Source organism: Mangifera indica, chromosome 11 (assembly GCF_011075055.1).
Source record: "Mangifera indica cultivar Alphonso chromosome 11, CATAS_Mindica_2.1, whole genome shotgun sequence".
NCBI classification, from domain to species: Eukaryota; Viridiplantae; Streptophyta; class Magnoliopsida; order Sapindales; family Anacardiaceae; genus Mangifera; species Mangifera indica.
The window spans coordinates 1,289,658-1,308,423 of record NC_058147.1 but is presented as its reverse complement, the minus strand read 5'-3'; the positions used below and the strand labels follow the sequence as shown (position 1 = coordinate 1,308,423).

The following is an 18,766-nucleotide window of genomic DNA, read 5'->3' as shown; positions in this document are numbered from 1 at the left end:
AAAATGTTTTAAAAGATGATGGTTTTGGAGCTCTAGCACCACCACCTCCGCTCTCTCCTCCTCCTCCTCCGCCACGGAAACCATCTCATTGTCTCTCTTCAGTCACTCCTTTCAAAAAAACTACAACCTTATCATCTAAAACTTCCTTATTTATAGATCTTTGTTGTTCAATCTCGAACAAATTGGTCACTGTAAAAGGCGATAGCTGTATCTTTACTTCAATATCTCGTACACTTCTTTTATTCAACTCTCTTTTGAAGCCACATTACTTCTGGTAGGTCTGTTTTAGCCACTTATCATCTCTACAGATTATGGCTTCTTTTGTTTTTGTTCGATGTCAATCATGTTGTTACTTAAACGGTTAAACTTAACAAGAGTAATGTTGTTTCCATTTTTTTTGAACTTTCTGAATACAGTCTGTTATTATTTGAATACTCTCTGCTTCCTAGTTTTGTTTCTCATCTATTTTTGTCGATGTGGTTTCTCTTCTTGATTGCGTCCACTTAAGGTTAGCCTCTGTTAGTTTCTGGTATGATTTCAAAATCTCATCTTCTTGATCTGATTTCGGAATAATCACGTCTTTGTTTCACTGTGACTCTGTAGTCGGTCAGTGTGGCTTCGTACAATTTCTTATCAGTTAGTATTTTCAGCTGGAACTTTTGCTATTCCACTTTCTCTCGTTCTTATCACTATATTTAAAGTGTTTCTGATTAATTTGGATCTCATTCCGCCTTTATAAAGTTTTTATTCTTCTTTACTTTATTTATTTTTTTACCTTTTTTCATTTATCTGTAATTTATTTCTGATTCAAAGATCTTAAGCTATTGGAAGCTTTAAAATCAGATCTTAGAGGTAACAGGAACAACTGAAACAGTGATGCCCTTGATTTTTCAATTTTAAAAACTTCGGATTCATTTAGTAACAATGCATGTCATTATTTCAGATTTTTGTCGGTTTCTTTTAATGTTTAATTAATTATGATTCACATCTTAATTTCAATTACTCCATTTGTGTTCTTTTTTTGAACTTTTTCCTGTTTTGGTTTCAACTTCTTTTTTTCAATTCTGGCAAAAATTTAATTGGTGTTTACATGAACAATTTATCGATTAATTTTATTTAATAGAAAAAATAATTGCTTGTTAGGTGTATGTGCCTCGATCACAATGAATTCATGTGATGTTTTGGAGTTTAGATTGATGTGTACGCTAATGATAGTTAGTGATTTGTCGTTACACGTTTCTTCAATTTTTTAGTATTTGTGTTGTTTTATGCACTCATTTTTGTATATTTTTCATAAGTGATCTGCCGTAATTTTAAAGCTTAAATTTAATTTCTTGTGTTAGCTATACAGGTTGAGATGGACCGCCGGGGTGGTTGGCCATGGAAGAGAAAATCATCATCTGAAAAGACTGAGAAGGTGTTAGCTGAGTCTGTTGGTGCAGCTCCGGCGTCTGCCGGATCTCAAGCCAATCAGGTAGGCCCATTAATATCAGTTTCAGGAAAATCGTTGTAAAATTAGAATCTGCTTTCATATGAATGGTTATTGTTCATTTCATGCTCATTGAAAGCTGTGATTGCACACTTGGATTTCAACGATTTTAGTTAGTCAGATGATTTGCCACAATGCAATTTAATGAAGTACAATGCTGCTTTAATATAAATGAGTGAAATATTGAGTGCAAGTTTGTGATTATTAAAATAAAAAAGGATAAATAAAAGAATTACAAGCCTCAAAGTATTTATTTTTATTGCACATGCTAGCCCCTATTGCTTAATTGACAGTCTTTTTCAGCATCTCCTTTACCCTGCCCACACTTAACAACCAATCTTAGGTTCTTAAAAGCTCCATGAGGCTCCTGGTTGCATTTTTTCAACATGCATGGGGGTGGCGGGATACAGGCAGGGATATCTGATTATGAGGTTAATTAATTTTGTTGATACTTCATTTGTTGGTTTAATTGTTCTTTGTTGTTGTCTTCTATTTTGATAGGATAATTACAAAAAACCGACATATGTTCAAATTTCTGTGGAATCATACACTCATCTGACTGGTCTGGAGGATCAAGTGAAAACTTACAAGGAACAAGTTCAGGCACTGGAAGATCAAATTAGAGACTTGAATGAACAATTGTCCACTGCAGAATCAGAGATTACTACCAAGGACAACCTGGTGAAACAGCATAACAGAGTTGCTGAAGAAGCTGTCTCAGGTATGTTAGTGATCTAATCTTACTAGATAACTATTGTCATTCAAAGCCGCTTTAAAACTATTGGGTTTGTGATTCATCTAGTCTTGAAAATTTTGAAATGAGACCTTCATTTGTTGTAGGTTGGGAGAAGGCTGAAGCAGAAGCATTGGCATTGAAAAATCATTTAGAATCTGTCACACTACAGAAGCTTACTGCCGAAGATAGAGCATCACATTTGGATGGTGCTCTTAAAGAATGCATGCGGCAGATACGAAATCTGAAGGAAGAACATGAGCAGAAATTGCAAGATGTTGTTCTTACAAAAACTAAGCAATGCGACAAAATTAGGCTTGAGCTTGAATCAAGGATAGCAAACCTAGATCAAGAACTCCTTAGGTCTGAAGCAGAAAATGCTGCGCTTTCCAGGTCTTTGCAAGAACGTTCTAACATGCTAATGAAGATAAGTGAAGAAAAATCCCAAGCTGAGGCTGAAATTGAACATTTGAAGGGCAATATTGAATCATGTGAAAGGGAAATAAATTCAGCGAAATATGAACTCCACATAGTTGCCAAAGAGCTTGAAATTCGTAATGAAGAAAAGAACATGAGCATGAGGTCTGCAGAGGTAGCCAACAAGCAACATATGGAGGGTGTCAAGAAGATAGCTAAACTGGAAGCAGAGTGCCAAAGATTACGTGGACTTGTGCGGAAGAAGTTGCCTGGGCCTGCTGCTCTGGCACAAATGAAGCTAGAGGTAGAAAGTTTAGGCCGAGACTATGGAGATACCCGACTGAGGAGGTCTCCTGTTAAAGCAGCAAGTCCACATTTATCCCCTGTTACAGAGTTTTCACTTGATAGTGTACAGAAATTCCATAAAGAGAATGAGTTTCTCACTGAACGGTTATTGGCGATGGAAGAAGAAACAAAGATGCTTAAAGAAGCTTTGGCAAAGCGTAACAGTGAATTGCAGGCTTCAAGGAATCTGTGTGCTAAGACATCTAGCACAATTCAAACTTTGGAGGCACAACTGCAAACTGGCAATCAGCATAAAAGTCCTCCTAGCTTCACCTCCATCTCAGAAGATGAAAATGATGACAAAGTAAGCTGTGCAGACTCTTGGGCAACAGCTCTGATCTCTGAGCTCTCCCAGTTCAAGAAGGAAAAGCACACAGAGAAGTCAAACAATGCTGAAAATGCGAAGCACTTGGAGCTTATGGATGACTTTCTTGAGATGGAGAAGTTGGCTTGTTTATCAAATGATTCTAATGCAAATGTTGCTACCACTGCTCCAGACTGTGCAAGCAACAAGATATCTGAGGTTATGAACCACAATGCTTCAGGAGTGGTCAATACTGAGCAGAATTTCCGATCTGAACAGCAGCATAATATGGATTTGTCCCAGAGTAATCCAGAATCTGATGCAAAGCAGCTCCCAATAATGCAGCTTCGATCAAGAATCTCTATGTTACTTAAGTCCATGTCCAGTGATTCTGATCTGGGGAAAATTGTGGAGGATATTAAACAAGCTGCAGAAGATGTGCATGGTGCACTGCATAAACAATCTGCAAGTTGTGGTTCTACAGATGTGAACTGTTCTGATGCCCTATGCAATAGGGAGGCTCCAGGAGATGCTGAATTAAGAGCAGATGAGAAAATTGATTTCTCCCAAGATGACAAGCTGGTTTCAAAAACTATATGTGTTATAAGCAAGGAGTTGTTGATGGCTATTACTCATATTCATGACTTTGTGCTGTTCCTTGGCAAAGAAGCAAGAGCTGTTCATGATACGTCTTCTGATGGAAATGGATTGAGCCAAAATATTGAGAAGTTCTCTGTCAGCTTTAACAAGGTCTTAGATAGCAGTGGAAGTTTGGTTGATTTCATTTTCGATCTTTCTCAGGTTTTATTGAAAGCCAGCAAACTCAGAATAAATATCCTGGGCTATAAGGGTATTGAAGTAGAACCTAACAGTCCAGATTGCATTGATAAGGTTGCTTTACCGGAGAATAAGTTCACTCAGAAGGATTTGTCAGGAGAAAGATATCCAAATGGTTGTGACCACATTTCTAATCCAACCTCTGATCCTGAGGTTCCTGATGATGGTAATTTAGTCAGAGGCTATGAAGTAAAAACCAATGCATGCCCTTTCTCACTGGAACAGTTTGAAGTATTGAAATTGGAGAAAGATAACATGGCAATGGATCTAGCTAGATGTACTGAAAATATGGAGATGACTAAGTCTCAATTACATGAAACTGAGCAGCTTCTTGCTGAGGCTAAATCACAATTGGCTTCTGCTCAAAAGTCAAATAGCTTGGCTGAGACACAGCTCAAATGTATGGCAGAGTCTTATAGGTCACTTGAAATGCGTGCCCAGGAACTAGAATCTGAGGTGAACCTTCTGAGAGCAAAAATAGATAATCTGGAAATTGAGCTTCAAGACGAAAAGACAAGTCACCACGATGCTCTGGCTAGATGCAAGGAACTTGAGGAGCAACTTCAAAGGTTTGCGTCCAACTTCTCTTTACTGTTTTTTGGTATAAGCCTGCATTACTTCGGATTATTTGGTGGTAAGGTTACCATTACCTCACTATGGACAGAAGAATTTACATATTTAGATATTCTGGGATTGCCTTATGCATTATAGGGTTCTGTTTTTTTTTTTTTTTTTTTTTTTGTTTCTCTAATTTCTGCATTTCCTAATATTTTTAGGAATGAGAGCCATGGTGAGGCTGATGACGATCTGAAGACCAAGCAGGTGAGACCATATTATATAATACTTGATTTATAAGTTTATCTTGTCTTTTCCATTTAGTGAAATAAATTAGTTTTTCATGAATAATTAGGTCAATCGATGTTATGATCATAGAAAAATATAGATAAACAATATTTGCTCATGTGCATCATGGAAGAGCTAAAATTTCATGCTCACGGTAGATTGTGTACATGCATTACTGCTGTCCATGAGAGTCGCTTAAACCCAAATTAGCTTTTACATACAGTGTTGGTTGGCTCTCTAGTAGTCTTTTTAAGTTGAGGTATTATCAGTTTTTAATAATACAAAAGTACCAAACCCTTAATTCTTGTTTGATTTCTTTATTGTCTGCTCTGATGCTTGAATTGATTATAGTTACATATAGGTTTATCAATACGTAAGCCCTGTATCTGAATTCGCTTGTCTCATACCAGGAGAGGGAGTTAACAGCAGCAGCAGAGAAGCTGGCAGAGTGTCAAGAAACTATCTTTCTTCTTGGCAAGCAGTTGAATTCTTTGCGACCTCAGCCAGAGCTCATGGGATCTCCATTCAACCAGAGTCATCAAAGAGTTGAAGGGTTCCCTGAAGATGAACTTGCTTCTAGCAGCGTGAACTTACAAGACTTAAATCAAGCTGGGATGGACACTGCTGTTTCTCCCAATAATATCCTCAGAGTAGGTGCGGAGTCACCCTTGCACAATTATAGTTCCCCATGTAGCCCATCCCAAAACGAACAAAACATCAACAGATCACCAATCAATTCAACGCATCCAAAACACAGGCCTTCAAAATCAAGCTCATCATCTTCTTCTTCCTCAGCCCCAACTCCAGAGAAACAGTCGAGAGGATTTAGCAGATTCTTTTCGTCAAAAGGGAAGAATGGTCAATAGACCATGCAGCTTACTAGCCAAAAAGATAGCAGTGGATAAGAGCACTGGGTAATAATAAAAAAACACCAACAATGGGGAGTTGTATGGTTGTTGAAGCCTCGTCGGAACGAGTTATAGGAGGGGTAAGGTTGTGAAATTATGGCTTGGAGTTGGGTTAATTTTTGTAACTACTGACTGTATATGATATCCATGTTATCGGTTAATTTGTATTTTCTTCTTTCTACTCGTGTCTCTTTCTACTCGTGTCTGTAATTTTGGTTAATTGAACATGACATAGTTTGAAACTATTTTGCATATATATTGTATGTGGAAGTATTGTTATTACGCAAATACGCAATATAATCTTCTCCAAATAATAATTGCTTGGGATTTTACATCTGTTAGGCCCAACTTCCAATTCTTCAAATGTTGGTGTAAAGTGGGGGTGTTTGGACTTGGAGATTATAGCTTGTATATTCTTTTGGGCTTTTGCTTTGAGATTGTCTTTCCGGGGTGTGCTGAGGGGTGGATTTAAGTCTAGCTGGATGATCTATTTGAGCAAGTTAAACTCTAGCTCAAATTGCTCTAGCTTGGGTTCGAATTAAGTTAGCTTGATGCTATTGAATCTTCGGAAAGTCATCTTCTTCAATTATTTTATATCTTTGTTGATTTCTCCTTTACTAATCCTTCTTCGTTGACGGCTTTTTGGTGGCTTCTCCTATATCATTGGTTTGAGCTGGCCTTTAGAGGGTTGTCAACGATATAAAAACCATTGTCACAAAATGAATAAAATCATTAAAAATATAAATTAGTTGAATTGGAATTGAATTATTAAGTTAAAACTCAAATTCGTCAATGATTTAAACTCAATTGACAGATAAAATATTACATTAACTATAATACTTTCAGAAAAATTTCACATCAATAAAATACGGGAGAAATATTATGTTTGTTTATACTCTATCTGTATATCCCATATTGGTTAAGGGTGGCAAGATTTAACTTGTTAAATACCTTGTGAACTCTTTAAGCTGTTAATATGTGTTTTGAGTTGTAAAGCTTAGAAGGCAAAACTATGATAGAATGTGTCTAAAGTTTGGATAATTTCTTGACAATGGATCGGACTATTAGAGCTGGTATATTACAATAGCCATGGGAAAATGAAGTTAAACTCAAATGGGTTTTTGTTCATAGGCATTAACAAATTTATCTTTTTTGACGATTTTTTATGAACTTTAACAATCATTTCTCTTTCTACTTTAACAATTTTCCTGACGAACTTATCATCAACCAAGTGAATTGAATTGAATTTTCCATTTGATTGTTCTAAATTCAAACCAACTTTAGAGTAACCTTTACTCAAATTTGACTTTATTCAAATCCACCCTCAATTGCTTAATTCAATCTTTAATTCCCTGTAGAGTTGTTAGGTAGTTAAAGCTACCGGTTTAATCCGTTTGCTCATATTAGTTACGGGGCCTGAGCGAACCTCCCAAATGGGCAACCGTTAAATTTGCCGAGGTCGGAGTCCATGTTAATCAATAATTTGGTCGGCAATTCTTGTCATTTTCCTAGCAGTATTTGACAAGATGAAGATGCCGTGGGAGCTTTCAAAGTCTTAAAACTTTTATTGGAACAAATTTGTCCTTTCAAGTGAAATGTAAGGTTTATTTAGTGATTTAATCAAGCAAAACAAAACAAAAAAGGACAAATTTTGAAAGACATTGTTTCTGTCTAAATTGATAGAGTTGGATTTGATAAAAAATGTCAGTTTAAGATTGATAAATTGAAATTTCTTTAACCCTATTTTGACTCAATTTCTTTGGATTTGATGTGAATTAAGTTTAAACTTAAATGTTCAAACATGTTTGATATAAACAATTTCAATCATTGACTTGAGCTCGAACCTATTTTATTCAATAAACAATTTTAATCATTGACTTGAGCGCGAACGTATTTTATTCAATCCAGAATTGTGATTCAAGCTAATACTGATAGGATCAAATCAACTATTCTAGAGGATGACAAAATAATAAAAAGAAAATTCAAACTTTATAACCCAGCAGCCTCTAATCAAACTGCCAAATTCAAAAGGCTGCTGCCTTTGTATTATTGATGAGAAGGAAGGGTCCAAAAAGTCACCAGTCCCAGAAGTCATGTTCCCTTATTTACTCCATGCAGCTGTTTCAAACTTTAAAACCAGCAAAACCCAAATTAAGAATTTAATTCTGTGGCCTAAATTTTATATTAAGGAGGAGTTTCAGTTGTTCAAGGTCAAAGATGGATTGGCATAGCACACCATTTGATTCAGAAATCATGGAATTTTGTCTCTGTGAACAATTCGCCAACTAATGTTGTCTTCAAATTAAAGCACTAGAATTTTGTGCCTGTTTTATTCATTTAATCTAGACTAGCACTTCTTGATTAGCGACAACTTTGTGGTGCTACGTGGATGCATACAGGGGTTTTGATGTCCAGTTAATGGGCCAGGCGCCGCTCTCCAATGAGCAAACGAGGGCGTAGACGATAATGCCTCCAAGTCTATAAGCGGTGCTTTACTATCTGCTACTTTCTCTTCATCATGCGACAGATGAAATATTTCTCACTAGACGCTACCAATGGCTAATCGCTACCCACAACTTCGGATTTATCTCATGGCGTGTCATTTTTTAGGGTTTTTGGTTCAAAGGGTTGAAAGATTACTTTGATAATTTATTTTTTATTATTTGATTTATAAATAATAAAAGATTTTAATAATAAATGTAAAAGATTAGACTTTAACACAAACCAATTGATTTAGTGTAATATAAATTTCAATTTCTATACTTATAGGTCTAATATATATTCTGACATGGTATCAAAACATGAGTGAAATAAAAACTTAACATCTTACAGTATTCATGGATAAAAGTAACATTGCATCCTTCCAAAAAGGGACTCAGCTTAACAGTGTATTTAATAGCTTGTGGTGGTTGCACTTGAGGGAGGGTGTTGGAGACTAAAGTCCCACATCTAATAAATACAATGACCTTAACACAAATTAATTTGTTTTGTATAATATAAATTTCAATCTACACACTTATAAGTCCAATATATATTTTGACATTGTATCTTCTATTACCAATATATATAAAAATAATCTCATTTTTCAATTAATATAACAAATAACATAAAAAATATTTTAAAATAATTATACCCAACAATATTTAGGTAAAATAATATAATCGTATTATTTCATTAACTCTAACTAAACATAATAATTATTTATATATATCAATTTTTATCTAACTTTATCAAACATAGTGATATTTAATATCTAAAATAATCTATTTTTAATATAATTTTTAAATTTTGGTAATAAAATATTATCCAAACTAAACATCTTCTAAAAAATAATTCTTAGTAAAGTCTGGTTTAGGGATGATAATACTATTATATATTCTTATAAGATTGTGATAATAATTTTATGGTAAATATATTTATTATAACAAAATAAGTAAATAATCACACATATTTGAATTTAATTTCGTAAACAATCTTTAGTCTCGTTTCTACAATTCTATGTTTGGCTTTAATTGCACAAGTACTCTTATTATTTTTCCCAAAAACTCTTTTTTACTGTTTATTTTTATTTATAATATGAGGTTAACTAATGTTATGTATATATAGCTTTAGTGTTAAATTGTATATTCCAATAATATGATATTATATAATTAAATATAATAATATATTTTTTAAATATTTAAAGTTTGATATGCATATTTTGATATTAGAGGAGTAGGAAGGTAGTGGTCCAGAAATATCAAGATCGAATAGGAGAAAACAAAACTAGAGACCGGTGAAAAAGAACAAACGTTGGGTGGTTTCAAATGTGAACCAGGCTAAGTGGAGGAGGAGATTGAAGATGACATAAATAATTAATGTCTTAGAAGACGATGGATGTACGCATCACGTAGCAAAAAAATATCAGTGCAGATGAACCCAACAACAAGGTAGCCCTACAGCACAGCCTACCTTCCAACATAAGTGGCTCTCCGTGTCTAACTCCCGGTTGACTCAGACTAACAACAAAAACAACGTCATCATCAATACAGCTACTCAAGACACCAGCTTTGAAATGGTTGATAGTTGAATAATATCAGCCATGCATATTTCAATGATCACAATTAAGTACTTCTTCTTTTATCTGCTTTTCTGTTCGACTTTTGCCCTCGATCCATTATACACTTGAAACACTATTAATCCATTTCTGTATATGTATAAATACGTTTGAATTTTCATAATTGAAGGAGAAGGTGGGTCACGTCTCTTCTTCTGTTCAGCTGATCATCATGTGAGAGTTTTCTTGTCCTCTTAGAAGGGTCGAAATCTATCTTATTCCACTAGAAAATTTCCTTCTTACTGCTATATGAAAACATGAATTTATCACAGTAGAAAACGGTAGTTCAAGAAAGCAGCTCATAAAATTGCAATCAAGACTGAGGTTGAGTTGATATTTAATTATTCATTGAATCAAGTCAACCTGCGGCTGAATTAGGTGAATCACTCCGAGTTGCGGTTCAACCATTAAGTTAATCCAATCAAACTGTTATAGGATTTGAATCGAGTCATATTTGTTCAAAAATACACATGAATCACCTATCACCTATAGTTGAACTGACATATTCAATCAGATTGTCATAGGACTTGAATACAGTCTATTTGTTTAAAAATACATACGCACAACATACCTCTAAATTATAATTTTATCTGGGTCTGTCACTGATTTGACTGTCGATACAGTTTAAGACCCTGATAAGCCTCTTGATTGAGCTTATGTCAAATCAAAAACATTGTTTGCAAATTGCTATTAGTTCTCTAGCCATTGATTGAGCAAAGAGAGACAAATCGTTACATCTTTCTGTCAATTATAAGAGGCCAATGACGATGTGTTGGTTGCATTTTTTCTTTGTTGCCCTCAGTGTCAATTTATGATTAACAATCAGAGGAGAGTTTATCTCTAAGCCGACACCTTGATTAAGCCTTTTGCCTTTTCGATTATGCTATGCTGTCTACCTGCTACGACAACACAGTGTCACTTCTAACCAACTTGTTCTGATTTGTACAATCACATGACTCGTTAAGCTGCTGAGCTATCCAGATTTCACCCCATCTTCTTCGTGGTTCCTTTATGGTAAATTCCTTCTAATTAGCTGAATGGCTTAACAATAACATTTACATATTCTCTTTTAGGTGTTCGCTGTTACGATCGAAAGTGTAATATATAATATTTAAATTTGACATCTAAAAAGTATAAGTTTCTCGTATGGTTTAAATAATTTTAGACTTACTAATTTTAGCATATAACTAGTTTTTAAGATGTGATTTTTTAAATATTTACACCAGTTTAACCAGTATAAATATTTGTATTATGATATAACTAAATTTATAAATACAACATCTAAAAGATAGTTAAAATCTAATAGATAGATACGTTTAATTATATGTATTAAACTTTAGAAAGACTAGAGATGATAATTTTGTCATTATACAAGCATTTACAACTTTTAACACTTTAATACTATTATTACTCTTGATTTATATAGCAAACAATGGCGTTGAAAATCTTGTTGTCCCTTTTAACTTTTTTCATTGAATCAAATTCTGTGGGTGTATTTTTTTGTTGGCATTAAATTTATCACCACCAATGAATGTCCTCATTAGTACTAGGGGTATGGTCTGCGTACTTACTGAGTTTAATTAGTACTAGTTTGAAATTCGATCTTCATGAGATCTAATCCGAATCTTTCATTTGACTTTCTGGTTGAAAACGACCTAATATGTATACTTCTAAGTGGCCTACACTACACCATTTTCAGAAGTCAGAAAAATCCTGAAGCTATCTACCCAATGGGTATAATTGATTGTTGAATTTGAATTGGAAAAAGAAAATGCCATTTCTTTCTATTGGATGTACATGAATTAGCAGTAGAAAGATGCTGAAATTGAAAAGACATAAGAAGAAAGATGCTGAAATTGAAAAGACATAAGAAGAAACATGAATCAACAGGACAAAAAGGACATTGAAAAGACATAAATCGAAGAGTAGATTATAAAAATTTAAGCACACAGATTTACTGGTAAGTCAGTAACTTGGAATCTAAACTTTTCTCGCTCATGCATACTTCAAAGGTCATTGCAAAATCTTTAGAAGATCATCATACTGATACTATTCTACATGTGAAATTACTTTGTCTGGATTTCAACTGCTGGTGGTTCCTTTCCCACCTCTTCCCCCCTATACGAATTTAACCTGTCAACTAAACCAACTTGTCATATTTTAAGAAGGATGACCCTGCATGCACCATATATATGTATACACAAGCAGAAAAGGTCTGATCCGTGGAAATGATAAAACAAGTTTAACTTTGGGTGGTTAAGAAAATGAAATCTTTGAGTAGAGGGGTATGAATTTTAGGCAATACCATATTAAAATTAGACTTTTGGTTTATTTGATATTATAGATATAAAATTAGTTATTGGATTTGAATTTTATTTATATGATTTGGCTCAATTCAAAAAAGATTGTTTGTTGTCAACTAAAAGAAAGTTCAATTAGGATACAGAGAATGAGAAAGTGGACCACGATTTGAAATGAGGCCAAATTATCAGGGTAATTTGATTCATTTGAAGAGATACGCCATAGGGCATCTTGTCTCAGCGAGATTATTATTATTGTATATTATCTTACTGCAAGTCTAAGTATTTCATTTCCTTGGTTTCAAAATTGGTGTTAGAAAGAAGCAAAATACCAAAAAAAAAAAAAAAAAGGAAGAAGAAGAAGAAGGAATCAAAATCGTGCACACATAACAACAAAGATCTATGTGATTGGGTTATTCGCCTCCTGCACTCCTTTAATCCTATGCCTTATTTATGGAAAACAATGAACGAACAGAAGCAGATTCTTTTGCATACATAAAACTTCAATCAACGTGGGATGGAAAGAAGGCCATGGTCAAACAGACTGGAACAATATATATTTATATCTACTGAGAGAGAGAGAGAGAGAGAGAAAGAAAATTGTTAACAGTTGGATCATTCAACGGCCATATGCATTTCTTGGACAGAGCGAAGTCTCAATATTACTTTATGGCAAAGTTTTCCTTGCTACGAGAAAAGCTACTAGTACGTGAAGTTATCATATTAATTGCCATTTAAAATTATGAATAAAACCCTATAATTCTAGGGTTTCAAAAAGTGTCCGGTCAGTACGGTTCGTGGGTCCACTGATGAATTTAATAAAAGAGCTCTTTAACGGAAGAAGAAGGAGACGGTGGAGACCAGACCAGACCAGTCCACTGTGTACTGTTTACTGTTACCATACGCTGCGACAGTATAGAAGACCATGATCATCATCATTTCTTTTTGAATCTTGAAAGGTATAAAAAAAAATCATATGCACCGTCCATCCTTTAGTGGCAGAGTTCTTAGACACACAAGAAGCAGAAGACAAGTGAGATTTCAATCTGAGCCGTTCGATGTGTGGGCCATCCAAGAGCAGGATATACCAGATGTCCTAGAGTGGGCCCCTGTCACGTGGTTCCTAAATTCTAATGGATGTTGATTGATCCCTGAATGTAATCTAATCACAGATAAACACACAACAATATGAGAAATTACCCAAAAAACTGGCATGATTCTTGTTTTCCTATATTCAACTCGATCAAAAGAAAAACTTGAGAATAAATTCTTTGACCATATGCTCTGTGCCTTATTGATGAGACTTAAACGACCAAATTCACTATTTCTTTAGGAATCCTTGATTACTTGAGCCAAAATGTTAAATTGATTAATTTAAATAAGTAAATTTTATTTTTAGTGGCTGAGTTTACAATAACTATACAAAGTGAGTAAAAAATGAGTTTGATAATGATGTATCTAGTCCCACCTTTACCATTCAAGTCAATAATCGGAGGCAATGGGGAAGATAATGAATTTGGAAGACTGCATCATTACAGGCCATGAAAATCTGGAAAAATTCAACTGTTATTACTGAAAAATGGCGAGCACTGTTTGGATAGTATATCTGATGAAACATTCTGATATTGTTAATTCTCTGTTTACGTGGGTTTTGAGCGTTAACCAAAAACATTTAAAAAAAAAAAAATCGTAATCTCTTTCTTCCTGAGACAAAAGCCCGAAAAAGCTGAGCTTGTGCCTGTGATGACGACGATCGCGCTTGTGTGAAGAAGCGCGCATGCACATCGATTGAAAACAAAATCGATAAAAATAAGAGAAGAAAGCGTACGTTTTAACATTCTAAATTTTCATAATAATATCAGATCTCCCACAGGGTTCACTGGTAGTAATTGCAACACCACACCACAGTGAGGAAAATTTTAGAGTTTGAAGAGATTTACAAATCTAAACCCTGATAATAAAGATGGGTTTCTTCGTCTTGTTAGAGTCAAAAGAGAAATCCGAGTAATACTAATGATAATAATAAAAGAGAAAATCAGAAGGAGAAGCAATGAAGCAGCTTTCATCTTCAGCCGATTTCTCATCTTTTCATCTCATGAGCGTTGATGTTAATGACTGAAAAACGTCTTCTTCACAAGGAATGGTCAAACCCATATCATGACTAAACCCAAATTCTTCCTCAGCTAGGTGAAGCAAGGATTGAAACTCAGGACGAGTCAACAGAGAAATAGGGACAATGTATCTGCTTCTGTTTTGTCCAACGTATACAACAAAATGGCCTTTTGGGACATCCAAAGGGAGGCCTTGTTCATCGTAGCTTTGTTTCTTTCCCAAGCTTGAGCACCTCTTGAGGATTTGCTTGATGACAGCTGCTTGAGACAATTTGTTCGATTTCCTGATAGTCATGTTTGAGTTATAAGAAAGAAAGGGTGTAGAAGAGAGGAGAAGAAAGTTTGAAAGATTGACAGAAATTATGAAAGTTGGACAGTTTGGAATTGGTATGAACACACTGGAGGAATGGCTAGGGGTATTTATGGAGAGTTTGAGAGAAACAAAGCCATGTGGGGTTGTAGGGGCAAAGGACAAAGCCATGGCGGTTTTAGGGTTTTTGTTAAGTCCAGATGGCACGTTGGGTCTGATGTAATTGGCTTGACATTAAGAACATCGCTATAGATTATGATAGGCTCCCCGTTATAAAAGAAGTTTTTTTTTTTAAGTAAAGTTATGCAATATTCAACTACCTATATTTAATTAGACATATTAATAACATATTATAATTTTTAAATAAAAAATAAAATAATACTCAATTATATGATGATATATAATCTAAATTAACATAATTCAAATTAATATTCAACTTAATTTGATCAAATTAGAGTTTTAATTTAATAATTTAACTTAAATTATCTTTCAATAATGCTATTTATTTTGTCAATAATCTTTTATGACATTTCTAACTAATTCTAATAAATTCAAATGTAAATTCCGACCACCCAATTAAAATTTAGATTAAATTTGAATCAATCTAGATTTACGTTTAACTCGTTGTAAATGTATCCCTGGATATTGTTAATGTAACTGTTTTAGTTATTTACTGTGATAATGCTACTCATTGTTTGTTCTGTATGAAATTCTAATTTTACAATGGCCAAACGACTATTTCCCACCCAAGGTTTGATGTTTTCTCAAATGTCCCCCATTTAACTATGAAAACACCAAACACCCACTCATGGTTGGTTAGATTTAACAGAACCCTAAACTTTAAAAACTAAAATTTTTATCTCTTTTTGTCCCCCTAAACTTTAAAAACTAAAATTTTTCCTCAGTCTAAGTTTTAAAAAATCACAATTTCACCCTAGGGTTTGGTTTTGAAATCTCCGGCGACCTCTCCGGCTCCATTGCCGACGACTTCTCCCTCCCGAAGCAACTCTTCGTCTTCCTCGACGAAGTTCTTCGTCTCCCAAGACGTCTCCAATGCCGATCGGACCTCCAAGGGGGAGGAAAGAGATCCCCGGAAGGAGAGGTTGCTTCGGGAGGGAGAAGCCGTCGGCAACGGAGCCGGAGAGGTCGCCGAAGATTTCAAAACCAAACCCTAGGGTGAAATTGCGATGTTTTAAAACTTAGGCTGGGGGAAAAGTTTAGTTTTTAAAGTTTAGGGGGGCAAAATATATTCTATTTTAGTTTATTTTTAATATTATAGCAAAAATGACGATTTTACCCTTACCACCGTTAGAGTTTTGTTAAATCTAACCGACCATGGGTGGGTGTTTGGTGTTTCCATAGTTAAAGGGTGGAAACTTGAGAAAACATCAAACCTTGGGTGGGAATAGTCGTTTGGCCTTTTACAATTTCAATACTCTTGTTCCCTCTTTATGGGTTGTTTCAACACATTCTTCCATTCTCTTGTTCCAACTTCCAGCCTTTCGTTGCGACCTCCCAAGGCAATACTCCATAATTCTTTTACTTTCACCACGAATGCCAACTGAATGAATCATTTTTAAAAGATGACAATTCATAACCATTAATCGTGGTCATGTTTCATCCACTAATCAAGAAGCAAGGGAGAGAGGGATTTCACTGATATGTACAGACCGGATTATTTAGATGATGAAGAATTGTCCATTCCTGTTGATTTGTGTGTATTAAATATTAGTTTCTTAGCTGGGTAGGGTTAGGGTTGGATTTACGTCGAAAAGTTTAAATTGAATAAATTAAGTTTAAATAATTTAAATATTCGAATTTGAGTTAACTTATATCAAAGCTAAAATCATTTTTTAGAATATTAGCCTAACTTATATAATGCTCTAAATTACATATATTAATTAGTAACGGAAAAAAACGTATTAAACAACCTATAAAGTTACTCATTTTTTAATAAAATTATGTATATAATTTTGTATATAAATAACGATATATCACCATATATTGAGTATTATTTTATTTTTAATTTTTAATTATCTAATTATACGAAATATTTCCTTATTTGCGCATAAAAGTTAACATTACTCATCCCTTTTTGGACTATACATTCACAGTACGCCTGTTGCTGGAAGATGTGAATTGATTTAAGTGACATAACAGGCAATAAAATTTAGGCAACCCATCAGTTGCTTTATCATAGTGAGGAAAAGTTTTACTTCAGTAAATTTGCCATAAAGAATGTCCCTTTTTGTGCGTGGTACATATTTGACTCTCAGGATGATGGGTATTTGACCAATAAAATAGGGGAAAAAAAAGTGAAAAGGAGAAGACAGTGTTTCTCTGTTGGTGTTGGGCTATAATAGTTAAGTTGTTAGGTCTGAATAGACCACATTAAACAAATAAAAATTTTAAGTTTAATAACTGTTTTTACCATCATTTTATTTAGTTATTATATCTAATTAATTAAAAGTTTAATTTTAATCTGCCATCAACAGAGCTCATATGACACTATCAAAGTGAAGAATGTTCGTACATGCCCATTTGGACCACCACAAGGTTTAGTGCTTAATATTGATGGCTTCAGCAGTTGCAGTTTTAAGAGACATTGAGAAGAGGAAATCAACCCCAGACCTTTTTTCAGGTCCTGAACTTGGTTAATCTGTTCACGCCAAACTAATAAAGACCAATCATCTAAAAAAGCAAAGGAAAATAAAGAAATGAGCATATTGGAGTTGGACCCCTGTTGATAAAGAAGCAGAGGACGAAAACTGTGGTCCGACTATTATTAGTACAGCCAGTACTAGTGTAAACAAACCTATTTGTCTTCATCGGACATTCACTTCAACTCCAACGAGAACCACACTAGTGCTTTTTCCAGATAGTTATGATGCAGAACAGGCAGCATTTCCCATGTTCTAAGGCCCAGAAAGAGCCACACTTTCTACGCATCTGACTTGGTGCAACCTTAATACGGCACCGTCCGCCCTATCCTCATTTTTTTTTTTTGGTCCCTTGTAATTGTATAATCCTATTGTTAATTGTACAATTTAGTACATTGCTTATGGTCAGATATCCGTTCGATCAAGTTGATGTCAAGAATATGGTAAACTGATACACATTTTTATCTGGGTTTTCAACTTTGAGTGGCTGGAGAGGATGGTAGAAGGTTAGATGGTGTTTCTTAGCCCTAAGTGTGAGCCAACCAAACTCAACTGTTTAGCTAATTCACTTCTACATAATTCAAAACCTTAACCATTTCTATGGATCTTTTTATGAAGATTTATTGCTCTTTAATCTTTACTTCCCATGTAAATTCTTGTTGGTTTAACCATCTCTCTACCTGCGCTACATAAATCTACCCACATAAATAAAATTTGTTTTCAATGGGTTCAATTATCATCTTCTTTGGTTGTTGTCATAACTATAGGGAATTCGAACGAAAAAAAAAAGCTTGATTTTAAAACCGGAGTGGATCGGTCATGAATTAAGAGCCAATCCAGTCCAAGAATGGTTTACATTGGTATAGGGTTTTGAACCCAAATGACCGGCGGTCAAACAAACCCAAATCCATTGGTTTATGGTCTACTACAGTCAAATCCTTGATTCCAACAACTTATCAATGAATATAATGTGTGTGACATTAGATCAAATTCATTGTTAAGGAGATGTAATTCCAATTTTATAAGCAATCCTTAAATGTGACAATTTTCAATCCAAAAAAAAAAAAAAAGAAGAAAACATGACCACAAGAATTGAAACTAAAAACACGTTTTGATGAAAGTAGATAGAAGAGATGGAAATATTGAAGTGAAATGGCCCCATTACAGCCAAGCCCTGATTCCAGGGCACCAAGGACTTCAACGTAGTACTACGACCATTTTCAATGGCACATGTAGTGTATACGAGTGTGAATAGCAAGCCTAAGAAGGATGAAGTAATAATGAAAGAAAATGCTGCCTGAATCCATTAAAAGAGAAACTGGTCCCAGCTAGCTTTTTTGCGTTGGACTCAAATAATTGTTGGTCCCATAAGAAACCATGTACACGTTCTTATAAATCTAGGCTGTTGCCTTT

General features: G+C 34.6%; 2 protein-coding genes across 4 annotated transcripts; one reads left to right on the top strand and one right to left on the bottom strand.

Annotated features, from left to right (window-relative positions):
- Positions 1-6,210, top strand: LOC123229475 (filament-like plant protein 4). 3 transcript variants are annotated; one of them, XM_044655303.1, is made up of 6 exons: positions 1-274; positions 1,352-1,474; positions 1,991-2,210; positions 2,330-4,694; positions 4,902-4,947; positions 5,379-6,210. In XM_044655303.1, the coding sequence occupies exons 2-6, from the start codon at positions 1,358-1,360 to the stop codon at positions 5,832-5,834; spliced, it is 3,204 nt and encodes a 1,067-aa protein (XP_044511238.1). In that variant the 5' UTR covers positions 1-274; positions 1,352-1,357; the 3' UTR covers positions 5,835-6,210. The 3 variants fall into 3 exon arrangements, with proteins under 3 accessions (XP_044511238.1, XP_044511237.1, XP_044511239.1); XM_044655302.1 differs by having other exon boundaries at positions 1,344-1,474; XM_044655304.1 differs by having other exon boundaries at positions 1-278.
- Positions 6,211-14,097: 7,887 nt separating this feature from the next.
- Positions 14,098-14,797, bottom strand: LOC123228970 (auxin-responsive protein SAUR50). The gene has a single exon (XM_044654505.1). The coding sequence runs from the start codon at positions 14,676-14,678 to the stop codon at positions 14,361-14,363; it is 318 nt and encodes a 105-aa protein (XP_044510440.1). The 5' UTR covers positions 14,679-14,797; the 3' UTR covers positions 14,098-14,360.
- Between the last annotated feature and the right edge of the window lie 3,969 nt (positions 14,798-18,766).